The sequence below is a fragment of the Dreissena polymorpha genome, chromosome 5, assembly GCF_020536995.1.
Source record: "Dreissena polymorpha isolate Duluth1 chromosome 5, UMN_Dpol_1.0, whole genome shotgun sequence".
NCBI classification, from domain to species: Eukaryota; Metazoa; Mollusca; class Bivalvia; order Myida; family Dreissenidae; genus Dreissena; species Dreissena polymorpha.
This window is the reverse complement of record NC_068359.1, coordinates 111884545-111906560: the sequence shown is the minus strand read 5'-3', so window position 1 is coordinate 111906560 and position 22016 is coordinate 111884545. Positions and strand designations below refer to the sequence as shown.

General features: G+C 37.2%; 4 protein-coding genes and 1 long non-coding RNA gene across 5 annotated transcripts in view; 1 reads left to right on the top strand and 4 right to left on the bottom strand.

Moving 5' to 3' along the window:
• LOC127880912 (serine/threonine-protein kinase Nek4-like) overlaps positions 1-22016 on the bottom strand; it is a 65386-nt gene that overhangs the window by 31340 nt on the left and 12030 nt on the right. The window lies entirely within an intron of this gene.
• Positions 2169-3290, top strand: LOC127880946 (uncharacterized). The gene is made up of 2 exons (XR_008049821.1): positions 2169-2414; positions 2995-3290. It is a non-coding gene; the product is annotated as an uncharacterized LOC127880946 (long non-coding RNA).
• Positions 5964-6814, bottom strand: LOC127880933 (carboxylesterase 5A-like). The gene is made up of 2 exons (XM_052428452.1): positions 6519-6814; positions 5964-6238 (listed from the first exon to the last, which is right to left on the bottom strand). The coding sequence occupies exons 1-2, from the start codon at positions 6803-6805 to the stop codon at positions 5983-5985; spliced, it is 543 nt and encodes a 180-aa protein (XP_052284412.1). The 5' UTR covers positions 6806-6814; the 3' UTR covers positions 5964-5982.
• Positions 7607-8434, bottom strand: LOC127880939 (acetylcholinesterase-like). The gene is made up of 2 exons (XM_052428457.1): positions 8346-8434; positions 7607-8040 (listed from the first exon to the last, which is right to left on the bottom strand). The coding sequence occupies exons 1-2, from the start codon at positions 8366-8368 to the stop codon at positions 7776-7778; spliced, it is 288 nt and encodes a 95-aa protein (XP_052284417.1). The 5' UTR covers positions 8369-8434; the 3' UTR covers positions 7607-7775.
• Positions 13864-22016, bottom strand: part of LOC127880911 (serine/threonine-protein kinase Nek4-like) — a 38604-nt gene continuing 30451 nt past the window's right edge. The window contains exons 8-11 of the mRNA XM_052428409.1: positions 18909-18930; positions 15879-16036; positions 15339-15463; positions 13864-14908 (exon numbers count right to left, since the gene is read on the bottom strand). Coding sequence (XP_052284369.1) covers positions 14836-14908; positions 15339-15463; positions 15879-16036; positions 18909-18930 — 378 coding nt within the window. The 3' untranslated portion in view covers positions 13864-14835. The remainder of the gene's footprint in view (positions 14909-15338; positions 15464-15878; positions 16037-18908; positions 18931-22016) is intronic.

Here is a 22016-nt window from a genome sequence, read left to right as displayed (position 1 = left end):
TATAATTTATTTTCGAAGTTCTTTATAGAAGAAATAGAATGACGAATACACATGCGGTGATACGACGGTGTGGTTTATAATATTTCGAATTGTGTTCACCTGAAAATACAATTGGAAAGACTATAAAAAAGCACAATGAGGAAGGGCTTTTGATGGGGTGAAGGGGCACTGCCCTTAATTCCTGTTGAGTGTTGTGTTCCTGCGGCTGCGGTTCCAAGACCCCAAGCCTAATTCTCAGGATTTCAAATTTGGGACCATCGACACCACTATTAAATGTACATCTATAAAATAACTTATGTTTGTACTTTGACAAGTACCATACTAATTATTTCTATATTGAAAACTGTATGTTATATTATGATATGTAATATGACCTTGTTGTCATTAAAAAGAAATATAAGCAAGTTGATAGTATATATATATAATTATTTCAAAACCAGTTTTTGCGCACCGAAAGACGAAAACAAGTTGGCACAGAGAATTTTCGGGTCAGCCCTAGCTCACTCACTCCGACTCATCGAGGAGGCGGTTTACGTATTAAATGCATAGAGCTTCTGTGACGCAATTTAGAAATCGTCTTCTTCGTCAATTTTATTAAATGATTTACATAAAAAGAGCGACCATGCTTATGAGTTCAGGGCTTTTAAAGCCGAATCAGTTTAGGTATGACTATCAAAAAGGTGTTAGCCTTAGTAATTAAGCTATGTTTTTCAAAGTATTTTCAGGTTATTATCCATCAACATTTACAGTATTTTTCTCTATACAAAAAGTTTTCTGAAGTTTCTTTTTGATATGGATAAAAAGTCAATGCAAGGCTACAGCCAAGTTGAAGCCATGAATTGACCATTCATTTTATCAGCAGTTAAATGGTTTTTGTGCTAGATTGCCTATATATGTATTGGAAAAAAGCCGTTCAACAAAATATAATAAAATAAAAAAATAAAATGGTTTTCCTACCTACCTACCCTTATATTTTTTGGCCCGTAACCTGAACCACAACATTATTTTGTTTTGGCCTTAGTATTCACTTTGCATTATTTCAGTATAGCGGATGTTACGTATATTGCAATTTCGTCATTTTGTTTGTTTCTTTAACGTCATATGATATTCATGTTCGTTTATTCAAAACTTTAAATCGGGACATATAAGAGTGGGATAAAGAAATAAAAGGCTACATGTCGAATACATAATTATATGTTTATTTGCTCGGCATAAAATCTTAACTTCAGATTTTTAATCCTCGATAGAAAAACATAGTTGTGTTAACCACTAACATCTTGTCAATTTTATTTACGGGATCTATATGTATAACAAAGTTTAGTAAACATATTTAAAGTGCTCTTGATTGTCTCAGACTGATATTGAAATTCCGGTTTAGTTTAAAACTAAAAATGGGTCACAGACACATATGTCCCCACAACACGTCTGCACACAGAAACCCCACTGCATACATGTAAAAAAAAAGAGTTATTCATCCAATAAAAGCTTGTCTTATATTAACTTAGCCGTATAATACTAATAACAATCATAAAAGTGTATCTTAACATATAGTTAATACATATAAAAAAATACACGAAACAAGAGCTGTCTCCATAGGATGACATATGCCCCAGATAAACGCTCTGATAGAAGTTATGAGCATTTTCGAAACCTTAACGCAGATTTCGAAAACTTAACGCGGACCCCTCAGTTCAAGATCAAGGTCAAAGGGGTAAAAATGTGTGTGCGTATGGAAAGGCCTTGTCCATTTACACACGCATACCAAATATGAAGGTTACATCTAAAGCGACAAAGAAGTTATGAGCATTTTTCGAAACCAAATCGCAAAGTTTGACGGACAGACGGACTGTGCGATCACTATAATGCCCTCCTGCGGGGGCATACAAATGTCTGATTTAAAGTGTGTATGTGTGCACCACTTCCTATATAGTGGATGGATTACAATTAATGCAACCTAAGTAAAGATGCTCAGAACAAAAAAAAAACAATGTCACACAAGTTTATTCACAGATTAATGCAGTAATTAAGCTCACAGTGTGCATTGTTTTGCTAATCGTGCTAAAATGTCACATTTTGAGATATTTATGCCCCCCTTCAAAGAAGAGGGGGTATATTGCTTTGCACATGTTGGTCGGTCTGTCGGCCCGTCCACCAGGTGGTTTCCGGATGATAACTTAAGAACGCTTGGGATAGGATCATGAAACTTTATAGGTACATTGATCATGACTCGCAGATGACCCCTATTGATTTTGAGGTCACTAGGTCAAAGGTCACGGTGACCCGAAATAGTAAAATGGTTTCCGGATGATAACTCAAGAACGCATACGCCTAGGATCATGAAACTTCATCGTTAGATAGATCATGACTCGCAGATGACCCCTATTGATTTTGAGGTCACTAGGTCAAAGGTAAAGGTCGCGATGACCCGAAATAGTAAAATGGTTTTCGGATGATAACTCAAGAACGCATACGATTAGGATCATGAAACTTCATAGGTAGATTGATCATGACTCGCAGATGACCACTATTGATTTTGAGGTCACAAGGTCAAAGGTCAAGGTCACGGTGACCCGAAATAGTTAAATGATTTTCGGATGATAACTCAAGAACGCATACTCATAGGATTATGAAACTTCATAGGTAGATTGATCATGACTCGCAGATGACCCCTATTGATTTTAAGGTCACTAGGTCAAAGGTCAAGGTCACGGTGACCCGAAATAGTAAAATGGTTTTCGGATGATAACTCAAGAACGCATATGCCTATGATCGTGAAACTTCATGGGTAGATTGATCATGACTCGCAGATGACCCCTATGATTTTGAGGTCACTAGGTCAAAGGTCAAGGTCACGGTGACCCGAAATAGTAAAATGGTTTTCGGATGATAACTCAAGAATGCATATCCCTAGGATCATGAAACTTCATGGGTAGATTGATCATGATTCGCAGATGACCCCTTTTGATTTTGAGGTCACTAGGTCAAAGGTCAAAGGTCACGGTGACCCGAAATAGTTAAATGGTTTCCGGATGATAACTCAAGAACGCTTACGCCTAGGATCATGAAACTTCATAGGTACATTGATCATGACTCGCAGATGACTCATATTGATTTTCAGGTCACTAGGTCAAAGGTCAAGGTCACGGTGACCCGAAACAGTAAAATTGTTTCCGGATGATAACTCAAGAACGCTTTTGCCTAGGATCATGACACTTCATAGGTACATTGATCATGACTCGCAGATGACCCCTATTGATTTTCAGGTCACTAGGTCAAAGGTCAAGGTCACAGTGACAAAAAACGTATTCACACAATGGCTGCCACTACAACGGACAGCCCATATGGGGGGCATGCATGTTTTACAAACAACCCTTGTTTATTCAAAATTAACACTGAAATAACACTAATCTACGGGAATGAACAAAATTTTTGCCAAGCAAAACATTCAAACAATTCCGTCGCAATGTTTATTATGCACAAGGTATTAAATCTCGATTTCCAACAATTTTTGCATGTGCTTCCAAGATTTTGTAGTGAATAAAACACTGTGTAGCTGTAAAATACTAAAAACGCAGAAGGTACCTCAGAATTGAAGTTTGGGCATACCAGCCAACTTATCAACTACAATGGCCCCTAAATTACTCTAATCATGATGGGATGCTGACCACAGCACACATTAATGGGCATCTTGCCATTATCTGTAACTGTACATATGGTTGTCACTGACCAGCCTGAATGAGCGCTTTTCCTGGCATTATTCTCTGGACTGAGCAGCTCTTGTTAGCTCATGGTGAGCTTTTGTGATCGCTTTTTGTCCGTCGTCCGTTCTCCATTGTGCGGCGTCAGCATTTGCCTTGTTAACTATCTAGAGTCCACAGTTATTTCCTATCTTCATGAAATTTGGTCAGAAGATTGGTTTCAATGATATCTTGGATGAGTTCGAAAATGGATACGTTTGCTTGTAAAACATGCCTGCCAAGGGGCGGGGCATTTTTCGTTATATGGATATATATGGCTATAGTAAAATCTTGTTAACACTCTAGAGGCCTCAGTTATTGTCTGATCTTCATAAAACTTGGTCAGAAGATTCATCCCAATAATATCTTGGACGAGTTCGAAAATAATGCCGGTTGGTTGAAAAACATGGCCGCCAGGAGGCGGGGCATTTTTCCAAATATGGCTATAGTAAAACCTTGTTAACACTCTAGAGGCCACATTTATTTTTCGGTCTTCATGAAACTTGGTCAGAAGATTTGTCCCACTGATATCTTGGATGAGTTCGAAAATGGTTACGTTTGCTTGTAAATCATGGCTGCCAAGGGGCGGGGCATTTTTCCTTATATGGCTATATATGGCTATAGTTAAATCCTGTTAACACTCTAGAGGCCACATTTATTGTCCAATCTTTATGAAACTTGGTCAGAAGATTCATCCCAATAATATCTTGGATAAGTACGAAAATGATGCCGTTTGGTTAAAAAGCATGGCAACCAGGGAGCGGGGCATTTTTCCTTATATGGCTATAGTAAAACATTGTTAACACTCTAGAGGACACATTTATTTTCCGATCTTTATGAAACTTGGTCAGAAGATTTATCCCAATTATATCTTGGATGAGTTTGAAAATGGTAAACATTGCTTGAAAAACATGGCTGCCAAGGGGCGGGGCATTTTTCCTTATATGGCTATCTGTATATGGCTATAGCAAAATCTTGTTAACATTCCAGAGGCCGAATTTATATTCGGATCTTCTTGAAACTCGGTCTGAAGATTCATCCCAATAATATCTTGGACAAGTTCAAAACCGATGCCGGTTTGTTGAAAAAATGGCCAACACAGGGGCGGGACATTTTTCCTTATATGGATATAGTAAAACCTTGTTAACACTCTAGAGGTCACATTTATTTTCCGATCGTAATGAAACTTGGTCAGAAGATTTGTCCCAATGATATCTTGGATGAGTTAGAAAATGGTTTTGGTTGCTTTAAAAACATGGCTGCCAGGGGCGGGGCATTTTTCCGTATATGGCTATATATGGCTATAGTAAAACCTTGTTAACACTCTTGAGGCCACATTTATTGTCCGATCTTCATGAAATTTGGTCAGAAGATTGGTCTGAATGATATCTTGGATGAGTTTGAAAATAATTGTTTGCTTGAAAAACATGGCTTCCAAGGGGCGGGGCATTTTTCTTTATATGGCTATAGTAAATTCTTGTTAACACTCTAGAGGCCACATTTACTTTCCGATCTTCATTAAACTTGGTCAGAAGATTAATCCCGATAATATCTTGGACGATTTAAAAAATGATGCCGGTTGGTTGAAACACATGGCTGCTAGCGGGCGGGGCATTTTTCCTTACATGGCTATAGTAAAACCTTGTTAACACTCTAGAGGCCACATTTATTTTCCGATCTTTATGAAACTTGGTCAGAAGATTTGTCCCAATAATATCTTGTTATCTCAGGTGAGCGACTTTGGGCCTTTCAGGCCCTCTTGTTTGTTTGTTGGTACACTATTCAATACGTGTTCATGTACCAAGTTTATGGTCGCGTGTCGTATGAATAGATATAGCTTCGTGAAAAAATGAATATATTGCACCACAAAAAAAAAATAAAAACGAGCTTTTTGTATATCGTTAACTCTGTTCCCATACCACATCTAGCGTTGAAACATTGGCTATTGCTAGAAGGAACACGTTTTTTGTATGGGTTAATTCTATTTGCGAAATATTCTTTGATTTTTTAGTTGGTTACTTTAACCCATGTATGCCTAGCGTCTAGAAAAAAGCATTGTCAAACAGCGTAGACCCAGATGAGACGCCGCATCATGCGGCGTCTCATCAGGGTCTGCGCTGTTTGCTTAAAGGATTTTTTGTAAGATTTATTCTAAATATAGAAATAAATATAGTAGCCATCCCTAATTTTGGAAATAAATTGATCCAATTTAGAATTATGGGAGAGTCCTCGATGCATAAATGGGTTACAGCCACTTTACATTACCAGTTGCAAACGCTACACAAATCGGGAAGAACAGGCCCTGTGCAATGGTGCAGGCGGAATCAGTCTGTCCTTCAATAACCGTACTGGTTATGTCCGGAATAACCCTCGTCCAGAAGTGGACCCTGTCGCTATACAAGCGTGCCCCTGAGCCGAGATCTAGACTAAGGTTCATGAAGGCCCTGGTTGTCGGCTCGTAATCTGGCCATATTGGAAGGCTTGGGTCGCCGTTCGGCGTCCTTCAATAAAAAAAATACTGCATGATGTAACATATAATTTATAGTAAACTAATAAGTTGACAAAACTACGTTTTTGTAGTATTTCATAATTTAAAATGTTCGTTTGAAAACTAAAAATTCGACTAAAATGCGTTTTTTCCACGCCAGAGCCATTCAAAACTACGTTCTAAGTTATCTTTTAATTTAGTAGGTCTATCCCGGACCTCAAAATACAATTATATTGATCCCTTAAATGAAAATAATCTATGATAAATAATGTTCAGTAAATTGATTTCTTTACCCGGTTTTGGCAAAGTTGGTCCAGTACGTCATAACACGTTCGGATAATTTTCGTTCCGCTCTCGGTTTCTCATGCGTCGGTGGATACATGGCGTCCAAACCAAACACGAACGGAAGTTCCCCGGCGTGGTTTGCCCCTAACAGCCAAGGCGGCCGCTCCCGGATCCATGTGAATGAGGGCTGATGGGTGAAAATGTATTGAAAGCTTCGGCCGACTTTCTCCGGCGTGGAATGCGCGTCTAGCGTTTGAACCGTTGGTATGAAAAACTGAAGATCCGGCATAAACATTTACCGTGCTTCGACCTTGTTCCGCTAGGGAACCATCGCGCACCGTGTACTGTTTACATACGGCGTCTTTTATGAGACCACGGTGGCTCACCGCATATTCCTCCGCTACAGCCGTTGCCACCACATAGCACATCACGGCTTCCGGAACACCTCCGGAAATGTTGTAGTGGTATTGATGCTGTTATTTCATAAGAGGCCAGTACATAAGACCGCCCTCCGCGATATTGGTTCCAGCGAGGATGTCCAGCGTTTGGAAAAACTTGAAACCTTCGGAGCTGCGATTTTCTAGAATCTCGACAGGATGATCCGTTATTAAATCACCGTCGACCACTGAACCCATGTGGTTTACAAATGTCTCGCCGAATTGATTGCTGAGCGCACTGGCGGCACCCTGAACCTTAAGCAATTCGCCGGCGGGAACCGTCCGAAGACATTCGACTATATCCTTCGTGCTTCTCGTCGAGCAGTTTAACATTTCCGATGCCCGGCGAGCCACGGTCTGCGACTGCTCGGCGACCATCCGCGGACTGTAACGGGCACCGCTTTCCGAAATCGCTCGATGTATCCGCCCCTTATTCTCTTGTATAATCGTATGTAATCCTACACTGTGGCCACCAGCGGACTCTCCGAATATGCACACTTTGGAATTTTCGCCGCCGAAATTCGCGATGTTTTCGCTGACCCATTTGATCGCCGCGACCTTGTCCCATATTCCATAATAATCCCGTGCATTAGTATCCTCTGTGAGAAATACAAATAAGCCCAGCCTGTAATTGAACGTAACAACTATGACGTCACCTGTCAGTGCATTGTACGAGGCATCAAAAATGGACCCTTGCCCTGCGTTAAAACCTCCTCCGTGTATCCAAATCATAACAGCCTTCGGTTCAGCCGATGATGTCGCTCTAGGTACATAAATATTCATGTACAGACAGTCTTCGGAAATATTCTGACTTTCTTTCGGAATTAGCTACCTGTCGTTCTCAAACAAGTACTGCATACATGACGGCGGAAACCTGTCCGCCGCAAATGTTACGTTCCAAGCTGTTGGAGGAACCGGTTTCTTAAAGCGCAATTCGCGTACCGGTGGCGCAGCGTACGGTATGCCAATAAACTGGTGGACGTCAGATCCGTTATACGAGTGGATCGATCCCTGAACCGGACCGGAAGTTGTTTGCACTACCGGCATCGTCTTGCACGCACCAACCGCAAGAAAGCTCATAAAAATGATGCACCTATAGCGATATGATAAGTACATTAATTTTGAATGTTTGATGGTTTACAAGCATATTTTCTGGGTTTGAGGTTGATAAATACGCATGGTTATTAGGTAATATTTAAATTGTGACAGCTACGCCTTCATTCCCGCGTATAAGATGGATTTATTAAATTTTCACCATATTCAACATCAACGCAATTTAAATTAGTGTCCGTGTTTTGTTACAACTTTTACTGTATAAGTTTATATTCATCACCACAGTGATAATACTCATAAAACGTCTAAACTATTCATATACAAACAATTTAATAAAATGCTTACCTGCTTAGAGTTGAAGTCCCCATCACGAGTAGTTTCTGTCATACTAAACTTTTCGTGTCAAGTAATATGTGTTCGATGTACAACTCAGTATGGTATACCAACGTCCGCGACGACAGAGGTATTGCTACCATAAAACAAGAAACAGATTTAGTTTTATCTTCAACCATTACACAGACCTACAGGTAAACTATTATAGTTATCAACGCGCTTCAATATGAATTATGCTATGATACGCATTTTATAAACATGTGATCAAAAATCCGTTGTTATATTGAAATGCGCTTAAAAATAAATATATTGCAACCGGTTTTTTCTGTTAATAGGATACATAATTTTGAGCGTGAACTTTAGTGTCTACATTTGTAATTTAAGAAGTATTTTCAATAATACCGGTAGATTGTTTTACATTGAATCCTAGTTTGATGAATGCCTGAGTTGCAATTGTTTGGTCTTGTTTTGCTTGTTCTTTTTTTATAGAGGATTGACATTAAGTTAAAAAATTATGCTTTATTTGCCAAATAATTTTCCGGAGATCATCTTGAATTTTACACCACATGTCATTTTAATCATTGCAGGTGTTTTATTGCCACTGGCAGCAAAGAAAGCTGTATTTCTACCATCAAACAATCAATAGACACATCCTTAAAGACAACATTCACCCAAGGGTACACTTCAAAATTATAGAAGCGTCTCAATAACAAATATGCTATGATACGCATTAACGTGTCTGTCAAGGTCCGTTATTGTAATTAAATGCGCTGAAATAATCGTTCGCGCCTCAGTTTTTATGCTCATTGAATTTAGGATGTTTAATAATTGATTGTGAACTCTTGTGTCTAATATTGAAGTATTTTGAATATGCACACATTTGACGTTGAACTATAGATTGACAAATTCATGAGCTGCAATAGTTCAGTCTTGCTTTCTTGTTCTTTGACAGGTTTTGCTTTTAAGTAAAAAAAGCGATGATGTATTTACCAAATCTTTGATCGGAGATCATCTTGATGTTTGTACGCTGTCAGTAAAAAGCATGTAAATATTGGATGAATTCTCCATGGATTTCTCTTATTTTACCTGGTACTTTATATTGAGACATTGACATTCGGCTTATATTGTAACCTTGACAATCGACATTTATTGTGACCTTGACCATCGACTTTTATTGTGACCTTGACCATCGAATTTTATTATGATTTTGATCATCGACTTGTATTGTGACCATGGCCATCGACTTATATTGAAAACTTTTACATCGACCTGGTTACTTGGTTAATATGGGCGCAACTCAGTATGATTGTAACAATCAAAGTTATTTCATTATCGTTCATTTGCTTGTGACTATGTTTGGAACTTTGACATTGATTTGTAATTTTGACCTTATACCTTGTTACCTGGTTTTTGAGCGTGACAATCCATCTCTTCCTTCTGATTGCCTTTTCTACGTTATTTGAAAATCCAGCAATACTGGGCAAAGCTATTCTCCAAAAATGTTGACCGTTTTCCGTGAATTATAATCGGTACCTTTAAAATAGTGACCTGCTTTTTTCGTTTTAAATATCATGCAGATCAAATATTAATACAAAAAGCTGGATCGGACCGTTTGCCGTTCACTGTGACCTTGAGCTTGGATCAAGGGACCTGGTTCTAATGCGCGACATTTCCTATCATCATGCGAATCACGTATCACATGTAATTGTAAAACGCATCCTCGCTGGACCAACATATGCCCCAGACAAATATTTCCTGCCGCCCGCCTTCCCGTCCGAGCTCGGGTTTTCCCATACTCGACTTGAAAATAGGACAATAGCAGGTGCAAGGGAAGAAACACATACAAAACTTTGAACAGCGTATACGAGTTGATCCCCTTGATCTCTTCCTATACTATTTTATTTAGTGTGTGCGATAATAAAAAATGAACAATCACAGTTTATTATTTCTTCATGCTGAACAATATTTTTTTAATATTCTATACTCTAATGATCGCTATTTTATTTTATTTGAACACTTATAGGTTGGGCTTGATGCTATGCACAAGAGAGACTTTTATCGTCATATTTATGAGAGTAGAACTTAATGCACACATAGTAAACTGCTGATTATTTCCGATACCTAAGCTATCATACTTACGTATACAAACAAATATGTGTCAGCGTCATAGTTTATTCAAAACAACAATCACCAGTCAATAGATTTAGCCAATAACTTATAACGTATTTGATAAAAGTGGTAATCAATTAAACACTTTACGGTAATGTTAGGTATCGTACATATTCTCGCAATCCTCTTTGAAAATTCTGATCTGTTGCTGAGAGTTTTGCAATCAAAGTACTTACAACTCATCGGTAAATAAAACATATTAGCATATACAGGGGGCGTGCGTATTCGGGAGCTTACCGGGTTTAAGTGAGGTTACTTGGGACTTACTTCCAAGATGGCGTCGTTTTTGTGTTAATTTTGAAGGAGTAGCGGATATTTTCACCTGGTAAGCCACTTTGCATTTATATTTATTTTAAATGAATACGCCCTTTCGGCTCTACGGTGTTTGTTCTTCCCTGCTTGTTTTGTTTCTAGATCGTAGACGTCGGGTTGAAAAAGTTATTGAAGTAAAAACCGTCCATAAATATGTTGTCTACTAACGTGACGTTCGAGAAATTGGATGTAGAAATATCATGTTCTCTTATAATACACAGTATTGACGCAAGTGTACAGTAAAATGTAAATAAAATCACGATTATTTCATTTTCCAGACGCTTTTTTTTATCTATGATAACTAATTTATTGCCAAAGTAATTGTTTTAATCCCTCTTTTTGAAACTGACACCCTTTTAAGTCGTAGTGCACTATGGCAACATGTTTCATAATAGAATCTTACAGTCTTTCAATATGCATTAGTATAAGTTTGATATAAATTGGTTCCATATATTATATAGAATATTGTAGAATGTTCGAGGCGCTTGACCCAGTCTAATGTATACCACATTCACACTCTGTAATGTGATTTCTCGTGTATCAATCTTTTCATGTTTGGAGAGTGGCGCCTAATGCCCAAACGTCACCGACTATTGTCCGCTGCAACGAGCCCGAATATTACGTCTGTAGCACGCCCGGCTCGGCGTCTACATCGGGTGTGGTTCGAACTCCTGGGTATCATATGCCTACTGATTACCATCAGACGGTGTAAACTGCATCGGCGCACGCAGCAAGCTACGTCAGTGCCATTGCCACCAGCGCGACAACCAGCTGACTCGCATTTTTATGGGTCGCATTGTTGGATTGATCATCACACCTGTATTGGTATGTTTTTCGTACTCATTCAAAGTTAGTGTGATCGATTGAAATATATCAAATAACACTTTTTCGTCTAAAGTATATTTTATATAGAAGCAGTCAAACACTTAAGCCATAAATAAATCATACCTCCCCCGACAGCATCGCATACCTATTGATGCCGCACGTAGGAAACAGCAAAGATGTATAAGAAACTCTACATTTAAGAATGCGCATATTTTAAGGTAGCGCACCTCTAATGATTTCCCGCGATTTCTTCGAAGGTTGAAGAGCCTACTATTAGGTGCCGTAGCCTAGTGGTTAAGGCGATAGACTAGAAATCTTTTGGGATATTCACGCGCAGGTTCGAATCCTGCCGACGACGTATACTTTTTTGCGACGCGTTTTATTTATTTTCTTACGTAATTTGATTTAATATGGCATATAAGCTATATTTATTGTTAAATATGTTGCAATTTTTATGCACATTCTTCAATTATTAAAATTAAAACAGCTTTATGGCGAAATTGGGTGATTTATTGTTGAAAATACGAACCATGCATGTTGCATTTTTATTTTTATTTCAAAAAGTAAACGGTAAATCTGTCTAGTTCTTGGTATTTTTGCTGTATATAGTGTTTCTATAAAAACTAAGTTTAAAATATGACTTAAATGATACTATTTTGAATTTTATTACACTTTGTTTTTAACCGACCCAATTTTTACTTGGCTGAAATCACTTACATTTCATGGCGCTCTTCCATAGATAAAAATTTGTAAAAAATAAATGTCTGTAAAAGAATACTTATTTCATCTTGTTTAAACTTTAAACACCCTTACAGCATCTGTACACACCAACTGCATGCCCATATTTGGAAATTTGAATGAATTATGGAACTTTTATATACCCCAGGGGTGAAAATAAACTGGACAAAAGCCGAGCGTGGGGGTGGTTTTGAAAAAATCGGTATATTTTTTTAAAAAGCATGGAAAGCCTACCTACAAATTTGCATGTAGTTCAGTGAAATGATGCTGATTAAGAAAATAATTAATTAGATTATGTTTGGATATGTGCCCATTAGAGGTGCGCTACCTTAAGCCATTTTTGTGTTGGACAATAAACATAACGCATGTTAATTTCATGCAAGTTTGAATTGTGTCGCTTTGAAACTTGTATGAGTAACGCGTGCGACTATTATGCCAAAACGCACAGACTGACGTCCATGGTGAATCAAATGAGTTGCGTTCTGAGAAAACTGGGCTTAATGCATGTGCGTAAAGTGTCGTCCCAGATTAACCTCTGCAGTCCGCATAGGCTAATCAGGGACGACACTTTCCGCTTTTATGGAATTTTTAGTTTCAAAGAAACAAAGTTTAGGCGGAAAGTGTCGTCCCTGATTAGCCTGTGCGGAGTGCACAGGCTAATCTTGGATGACACTTAACGCACATGCATAAAGCCCAGTTTTCTCAGAACAAGGCTCAAATGTTCCCTTCTTCTTCGTGTCGGATGAGGGTAAAACTAATAACAGTTGGTATCTTTTCCCACAAACTCAATAATTTGTGCATTTCAGTTTATCGTAGTACCGCGAACAAGGACAAACAAAAAGTATACTGTTTCAGGTGTAACTAATTACGGTCTCGATGGCCGCCCGCATTTCATAGACGATCACGGGAACGATATATTTTCGGAGAGCTCCGCCTTACACGCCAATAAATGCGACCCACCACATTCTTATGAGGCGGAAGAAACGGGCCGACAGAAAGTTCATATCGGCGTAGCGTCGTGTGAAAGAACCACTTCCTGTGCTTCGCACAATGCGCTTACCGTTGAGCAAGGAAACGACAATAGGAAAGGATAGGAGCTGATCGCGTACCCGAAATACTCATAGCTGACATTGCCCGGTTCAGACCGAAACGAAAAGCTTTCTGGCAAATGGATACGCACGGATGAAAAGAAATTCAGTGGCATTTGAACAAAACGCAACTTACTCGATGCTTCTGGGCTTAACGCCATTTGTATAATGAAATAAGGCATACACTACACGCAAATTATTGTTAAAAGCCCAGGGTGATGCACTTGAAATCCCCCACCCGAACAAACGCCTCCTGACTTATTTACATGAAAACGTATTGGGTACAAACTATATTTCTTATCGGCCCTTCATTTGTTATTTCATGCTTTGAGTATTTGGAACCATATTTGTCTTTTCACTTTCCGATATTTACAACAACAACTTTTAATAATTCATGATGTCGGTTTTCGTTTTTATTTAGATATTGGCGTTACACAAACGCATCAATACCGGGCGATAATCACGGATAGTACATTTAGTAGTGTCACCATCTAGTGAGAATGAATGAAAAATAAATTACAATACATTACAAAATAATACAATCCTCTAAACCGACATTTAACAAATAATAATAAACATTCTCATAAAAGCACAAATTAAAAATAAATACCTTGTTAACTAGTAACCTTGTCAAAATAAAACACAACTGTGCTTAATGTGTTAGAACAAACTTCACAAACATTCATAAAAAAGTTCGGCATATCACACCACGCATGGATACATAACTACTACAAAATGACCAATTGTTTACGTTAATAAATTTAACAGAAAAATATCAATTAAATCCGCTTTAATAACACACAATGAGAGCAGATATCTAATTGTTACACGCTGGTTCCGCAATCCAGAAGTCGCCAAGTTTCAGTCACGCACATACAATAGCTTTTATTTCGCAACACAGTCAAATCCGAGGTTTAGATAACTACTTTTATATTCACAACAGGGTCTTAAACCACATTGTCTTCATATATGCATGTGACCGCAATTTAAAAGAAAATCACAACAACCAAACCGTAAACATGAAATGCAAATATAGGGTCCGCGAACCTCGTTACGAGCCTCCAGAAACGAGTACACCAAATACGCCATTTTTCGTATAAGAGCGTAATCGCCGCACAATATTTTATGTCATTTGAAGTAAACGTCGAAACACAGAATATATTCGCGAGTTCGAATACTCTGACTGATCAGTAATTTGCGAAGGGTTGTTAAATTCTTAAAAAGCTAAGAAACACAAACTTCTATTAATTCAGAAACGGCCTATGTCAGTTTAATCATAGTTTGCTATTTACTAGTGTCTGACCTAGAACAGTTATGTGCTCTATAACCTACATTTTCTCTATCCTAGACCTACTGGTCTCTCACCCAGGCTAACACTTCTGCATAAGTGTGTCCACCTGGGATCGGAAAGGGTCGTCCTTTCGCGTCGCTGTGCGCTTTACCCTACAACGATTAGAATACATACTGAAGTAGTGTTTTAGTGTGTGTTTTTTTTATTAAAAATGTATCAGATAAAATTTACCAACACATGTTTCCATCATCATCATTTTCATCATCATGATCATCATCTTCATTACCGTGGTCTTTTTCTTCGTCATCGTCGTCATCATCATCATCATCATCATCATAATCATTAGCATCATCATCATCATCATCATCATCATCATCATCATCATCATCATCATCATCATCATCATCATCATCATCATCATTATAATCATCATCACTTTCTTCCTCCTCAGCATCATCATTTTCTTTCACCTCCTCATCCTCATCATCACAGTCATCGTGGTGTTTTCGTCGTCGTCATCCGGTAAATCAATAAAGTAAAATAAAATACGTAAACACACAACATTCCATGCCCATGACTTACCATGCCTTTGCGCACATGATCGCGTACTTGTACATGCTCTCACAGCGGAGGGACAGCAGAGCCTCCAGTAGCGCCTCTAGGGCTTCGATACTCCTCGCCTGGCGGTCCCGGAAACACGTGAGCATCTAAAACACACGGGACGTGCGTTATATTCGCACGCAATACTGAATGCGTTCTTTTTTATTCTTCACACTCCAGTATTTTCTTCACACACACACTACTCTTAGTATACATCAGTCTTATTCTGTATACTCCCGTCTTGTTAGTAACACATTCGTTTTTTACCCATATTCGTCGCATGCAGTCTTATTCAGTCTTATTTAGTCTGACTCTCCACACGTTTTTTGTTAATTTGATGATTGCATCCAGTTACAAAATATCCACACAAATAATAATATTTCTTTTTAGATCTGCACGCACATTCAGTTTCTGACCAATCGCATTTTCAGCACTCAAAATTTGAGGTAAGCGATCATATTCTTCACAGATATTAACAAAATATCACAATTATGTACACTTTTTTTTTGCAAATGATCAAACCTTCATAACTCTTATCTCGTCTATGAGGAGGTGTTTCGAGTTGATGATGTCTTCTGCAACGTCGTCAGGTAACGCGAGAGCCCGCGCGAGGTTACGTGATAATGGAAGTTCGTCTGACATCAGAACGAGGTTCGGATCACTCATGGGCTTCGGGTAGTCTGAAACCATTATTTTCATGGTATACAAATTGATAGTGTAGTTGAAATATATATTTATTCAATTGAAAGCAATAGCCTTAAAGAGACTCGATCCGTATCATGTTAAAGAGCACATAAATATGTGTCTTTGGTAAGACGTGATATCAGCGATATAATCCACATAAAACCACGTTATCTTAGAGAGTACAATGTATATTGCTTTCTTATACTGTTTTCGTAACCAACGCATGAAAGCGACGATGAAAATAATGAACATTACAAAATAACAACGTAACTCTGTAAATCATTTTTCACTTTTTTATCCAATATATATAAACGATTTTCTAAACACACTGTGTCAAATGTGAGTCATCAATTTTGTCAACAATAGTATTATACAATTAAGTTGCAACTTTGTGTTGGTAACCGGATGTTTAAATTTAAAAAAATTGCTTTCAATTACGGTTTCTTGAAATCATTAAATTTAATTTTCTGTGTTTATTCTTCAATATTTACTGAGTACTTAAACCGTTGTCAAATTCATCATCAAGCCCATCACTTGTATCAGCAGCAGCAACTGGAGCTGTAGAACTATTATTTGTTGTACTTCTGTAGTAGATGTATTAGTTGTAGCAGTACTTATAGAAGTAGTAGTAGTAGTAGTAGTAGTAGTAGTAATACTAAGTAGTAGTAGTAGTAGTTGTAGTAGTAGTAGTAGTTGTAGTAGTAGCAGTTGCAGTAGTAGTAGTAGTAGTATCATCATCATCATCAATTATAATTTGACGATGTTTAGGCATTTAACTAATATTTTGATAAATAATAGTCTTCTAATAAGTTAATGATCACGTAAAGTTTCCTGGTTTCCTATATATATATATATATATATATATATATATATATATATATATATATATATATATATATATATATATATATATATTTATATAGGATCTGGCACGAGTTGTCATATCATACCATATTTTATATAACAAGTTCAGGAATTTTGTTAGTTACTAACGAATTTCCTGGACGAGTTTAATAAAATATGGTATGAAATGACAACGAGTGTCAGATCTTTTTTATCACATGCTTTTAAATGAGCAAATTAAATAAATATTTACCCAAACATAATGATAAATCCCGAATGTTGTTTACATTTCGTGACGTCATTTGACGATGCAACGTCATTTCAGCAAAATAACAAAATGCGATTGGTCAATCGAACGAAAATAAGCCAATGAAAACGCTTAAAAAGTATATTACACATATGTAAGATAACAATATTCGTAATGGTTATATTACATTGGAAACAGGATATGGCATGTGATAAATAATAAACTTGACCACAGCTTTGTCAAAATAACAGGACAGAACTGAAAAATTATTACGACTTGTAAATAGTGCATTGTCTTAACTATATTACAATACATATAAAAAGGTCACGTGGAAAGGAAGTGATCATACAGAAATACGTAGTGTACATAATGTCTTACGTAACACTGGTTGGAATAAATCGCATTATTACAAAATAGTATTGTGACGTGTTGGTAATCGGTTATTATGCTGTTTATATGTGTTTAATTGATTGATTTATTTATTCCGCCATGGAATACACATACATGGACATTTAAAACAACATTTATAATACAAAGTCGTGGAACACATGAGAATAAATAAACCATGACATGCACACCAACACCAAGGATAACACAAACAAGAGCAACTCTTATTTCCATTGTGGTCTTTTTTGTGCTGGTGGCATGACAAAGAGAGCTTTTTACTAACAAAAAGTAGCTTTAAAACATTAACCTTAAACTAAAGTCTATATAAGAACACATTGTTAAATGGAATGATATCAGAGATAAATGGTCTAATTTTATTATCACAGTACAAATCTAAGTTTTGCATTTTGTAATCACAGTTGGGAATATACTATAAATGAATATAAAGAAATATATAAATGGGTTTAAAAAAGCTAGAACATACATGAAATTAAGACACAACCTTACATATTACACAATGTCCTTTAAACCTAATAAAAGTGGAAAATAAACCAAAATGGAGAGTAAATTATCACATACATACCTTTCGGATTAAAATGCTAATAATAGCAATAAGGAGCGCATTTTTATACATTAAATGTGGCAGCAAGCAATGTAAACGAGGTCCTGAATAAAATTAGTTTGAACATGGAAGTTATTCAAACATTTCGCGGATTAGATTGGGGTATGTCGTTTTCTGAGCACGCATGGGTGAAACGTGTTGTTGCTGCTAACTTACTCGATACCGAATCGCGATGCACTGACCATGTGCAGATATCAAGCGAGGTTTCGATATAAGGTATCTATGTAGAAAGCGTCATTATAATAGGTTGATTCATTTGATTTATAAAAGGTTCTTGTTCATTTGTCCTTAATACGATAAATGGACAACTGAAGTTCCATGTTAATAGCTGAAAGGCTTGTGGAAAAACATAAATTTGCAATGCCCATCTAACCATACGGAGAAAACATTTCTGTAAACATGCATACATGTTTTCTTTATACATTGTATATCAAAACAATTATGTTAACTGTGAAATGGTTCCAACAAGGCCTGCTAAGACCTACTGAAAAGTCTACATATTTTTCATCGCAAACGTGTAATTTTTGTAATGCAAATTTCGTAAGTATCGTAAATAAATACCATTGTTAGGGTAAAGATTTTAAAGTTATTAGAATGGAAAGAAATATAGAAATATGGTTCATATATAAACATATGTAGTTTTTTTCAATTAGCGGAGTATCTAAGGAAACTTTTCAATAAAACTTAGTGAAGAAATTATCGTTAATATTCATCAACATAATGAAAAAAATAGCTATGCTGTCAATGAATAAAACAGAAATAGCGTTACCTTTAACAAGATGTGTTTTGCCCTGCAACGAAACAAATCATGTTTAGTTAGAATAGAACAAGATACTTTTCCAATCAATAGCAATATTTAAACGCAAATCTAAAGCAAATGAAAAAATATAAACCAAAAACCTCTTTAAATGCGAAAAGTCTTGGCTTTTGTCGGAATGTGTGGCATGATTTCTACAATGTTTTTACAGAAACAGACACAATCTAAAAATTACATTTATTCAAACCAATTTTTTCTATATGCAGAAAACTAACACAAGTTAAAAAAAAATATTTTCATACAAAAATAATGGGGAAGCTGAATGTACTTCAACATCGAATCTATAGAAAAGAAATACATACCATGTCATCAAGAACCCTTGTCACCAAACCCAGAATGGGGTTTTAAGAAAGCAAATCAACAATCATATTTCCACCAACAGCCCCGGAATACTCTTGTTTTTCGTCGACTGTTTTTGTTTTCCCTCCCATCGAGGTTCCGCCCTCGATACGTTGGTTTATCCATGTGAGGGTGTCCGATGAAAGGCATGTGTCCTCGTCATGGTCGTCTTCAATGTCAAACACTTTGGGCGGATCAGTCTTAAAAAGGACATTGACAAATATGGAAAGAAAACAGAAACATAGAACATTTTGGGCAAGATTAGCATAATAAGCTAGTTTAGATCTAATTATCATATTGCAGGAGGCTGTTAATTGCTTGGTTTTACCCCCGTCACATCGGACTGGCGTCCTTACTACGTCCATACGGCGACCCAGGTCGCGGTGAGGACGCCATAGACGCCGGAGAGACGCATTAAGGACGCAAGAGGACGCAGTGCGGACGTCGAAAATTGCTCAAGACGCGAGCCAACGGCGACCACTTTGAACATGTTCAAAGTAGTCGCCGCAGTCCGGCGTTTTACGGCGTTCTGTTAAGGACGTCGTAGGCACGCCGTAGAGACGTAGTAGTCGTAGTAGGGACGTGGTAGGGTCGCTGTAAGGTCGCTATGGACGTCGTGTGGTCGCCGATAAAACCAACAGAAAATGATCATTGACTGCAAGGCGACCGTAAGGCGACCTTATTGCGACATGCGTACGTCCTTTGTACGTCTATTGCGTAATCAGAACGACTATGGTCGCAATAAGAACGCAGTAAGAACGCCAAGGACGCCGCTCAGACGCCGTATGGTCGGCTTTTGTCGTCGTAAGAAAGCAGTACGAACGCGGTAAGGTTGCCAGGGACGTATTAAGGACGCCGTGAGGACGCACAGAACGCCATAAACCAGGACGCTGGTGTGACGGTAATGCAAAAAAAACAGCATTTTTACCGAAAAAGTCATTGGCGTCCTTACTACGACAATCAGAAATTTCCAGAAACACAGTCTTAGGTCGCCGTAAGGACGCCGGTCCGGTGTGACGGTGCTATTTATTGGTTGATTATTAAAAGCAACAGGAACATTCGCATATAATTTTATTGATAATTTGTTCATTTAAGATTACTAATATACATAAAGCAAGGACACTCATGTGTTCAATGAAACTTGAATTATCGCTTATATCCTCATCGGTTCAAGTATCGCATTGTAGATCTGTTTATGAAATTTTAGACTAGATTGTTTAAATAACAAATCAATACTAGACAGTAAGGACTATCTGGTCATCACGTGCTAGTTCAATTTCAGGAAGAAATGCACCTCTGGTGTTTATATGAACTTGAATATCAAATTGAGCGTAAAATGCATAAGTTGACAGATAAGGGACCTACAATTGGTGGTGGCTTTCCGGTGGTTTTGAAGATTCTTTGTTGGAGGATTTCGTCAGCCGACGGTCGTTTACTGGGATCCGCCTGCATCATTACTTTCATAAGATCCGTAACGCCAGCACTGTAGCCGGTCGGCATCGTAGGGACCTATACAATAATATATTTCTAACCATACGGATTATTACATTTAATATTGTTTATAACATGGATCGAATAACTGCATTTTTATATAAATAATCAAAGTTCTGTTGGACTAACTTTTTTGTTGATCCAAAGAATGTTTTGGTGATATTTTGGTCTATTATGGAATCGATATTCAAAAAAATGTATTATTATATAAATTTTATCGGCGTAAATATACACGTTTATCAAGTTTCGAGCCTACCACCAATTATATATCAATATTTCATTGATTAACAATCACACGTTTGTGCATGATCCAATTGAGCCTTTTATCATATCCTTTGAAAAAGAGCATGAACCAAACTGGGTGAGGAAAGAAAGACTCAACCGGACTATGGTATCGGAAATATCAAGCAAAAATGAAACAGCAGAAACGTTTAGTCTGTTTTTAAATGCAGATGAACACTTGATAATCCAATACATACAATACGAACTCAAAATTAAAATAATGATTAAAGCTTTCAAAATAATTTCAAAACCAAAACATTCACGACAAAAAAGCTAGATTAAACTTTAAAGGGGCCTTTTCACAGATTTTGGCATGTATTGAAGTTTGTCATTAAATGCATTTATATTGATAAATGTAAACATTGGATTTAAAATGCTCCAGTCAAAAATCTAGAATAAAATTTATAAAAAAAGAGAAAAAGGAAACCTCAACTTGGCTCGAACCACTGACCCCTGGAGTCTTGGAGTAAAAGTTTACCTCTTAGACCACTCGGCCATCCGTGCTCATACAATCACTGATGTATCTTTTTACTTTATATAAGCAATCCTCGTAATTTCACAAAATATAACGACAACAACAGAACTTTCCAAATTATGTAATCGTTTCGCGTTGCAACGCTTAATAATTTTCAGGTTTTTAAACCGTCAAAAAATGCATAACAAAATAATGGCTATTTTAGAGCATGGTAAATGTTCGGTATTACTGTTTCCTCACAAATAGCATAACTAAAACGAAAATTTGCGAATCTGAAACAACTTCTTTGATTTTGTCAATTTACCAAAACGTGAAAAGGCCCCTTTAAGAAGCTGTTCTATTAGAACATCAACGCAAATTATTTGTTTTAAACGGTTTTAATACTTTTCATTTGTCCCGTAAAAAATCTCATGTGTTTAAAAATGGCATGTTCATTTTTATGTAATCCCCACTTTTCTGTTCAGACAATTATT

Bases quoted from the DNA above. Each gene is read 5' to 3' on its own strand.
- LOC127880933 (XM_052428452.1), bottom strand. From the start codon at position 6,805: ATGTTTATGCCGGATCTTCAGTTTTTCATACCAACGGTTCAAACGCTA. The intron at 6,239-6,518 runs GTAAAGAAATCA...TTTTTATTGAAG, and splicing joins ACCAACTTTGCCAAAACCGG to GACGCCGAACGGCGACCCAA.
- LOC127880939 (XM_052428457.1), bottom strand. From the start codon at position 8,368: ATGGGGACTTCAACTCTAAGCAG. The intron at 8,041-8,345 runs GTAAGCATTTTA...ATATCGCTATAG, and splicing joins GGGACTTCAACTCTAAGCAG to GTGCATCATTTTTATGAGCT.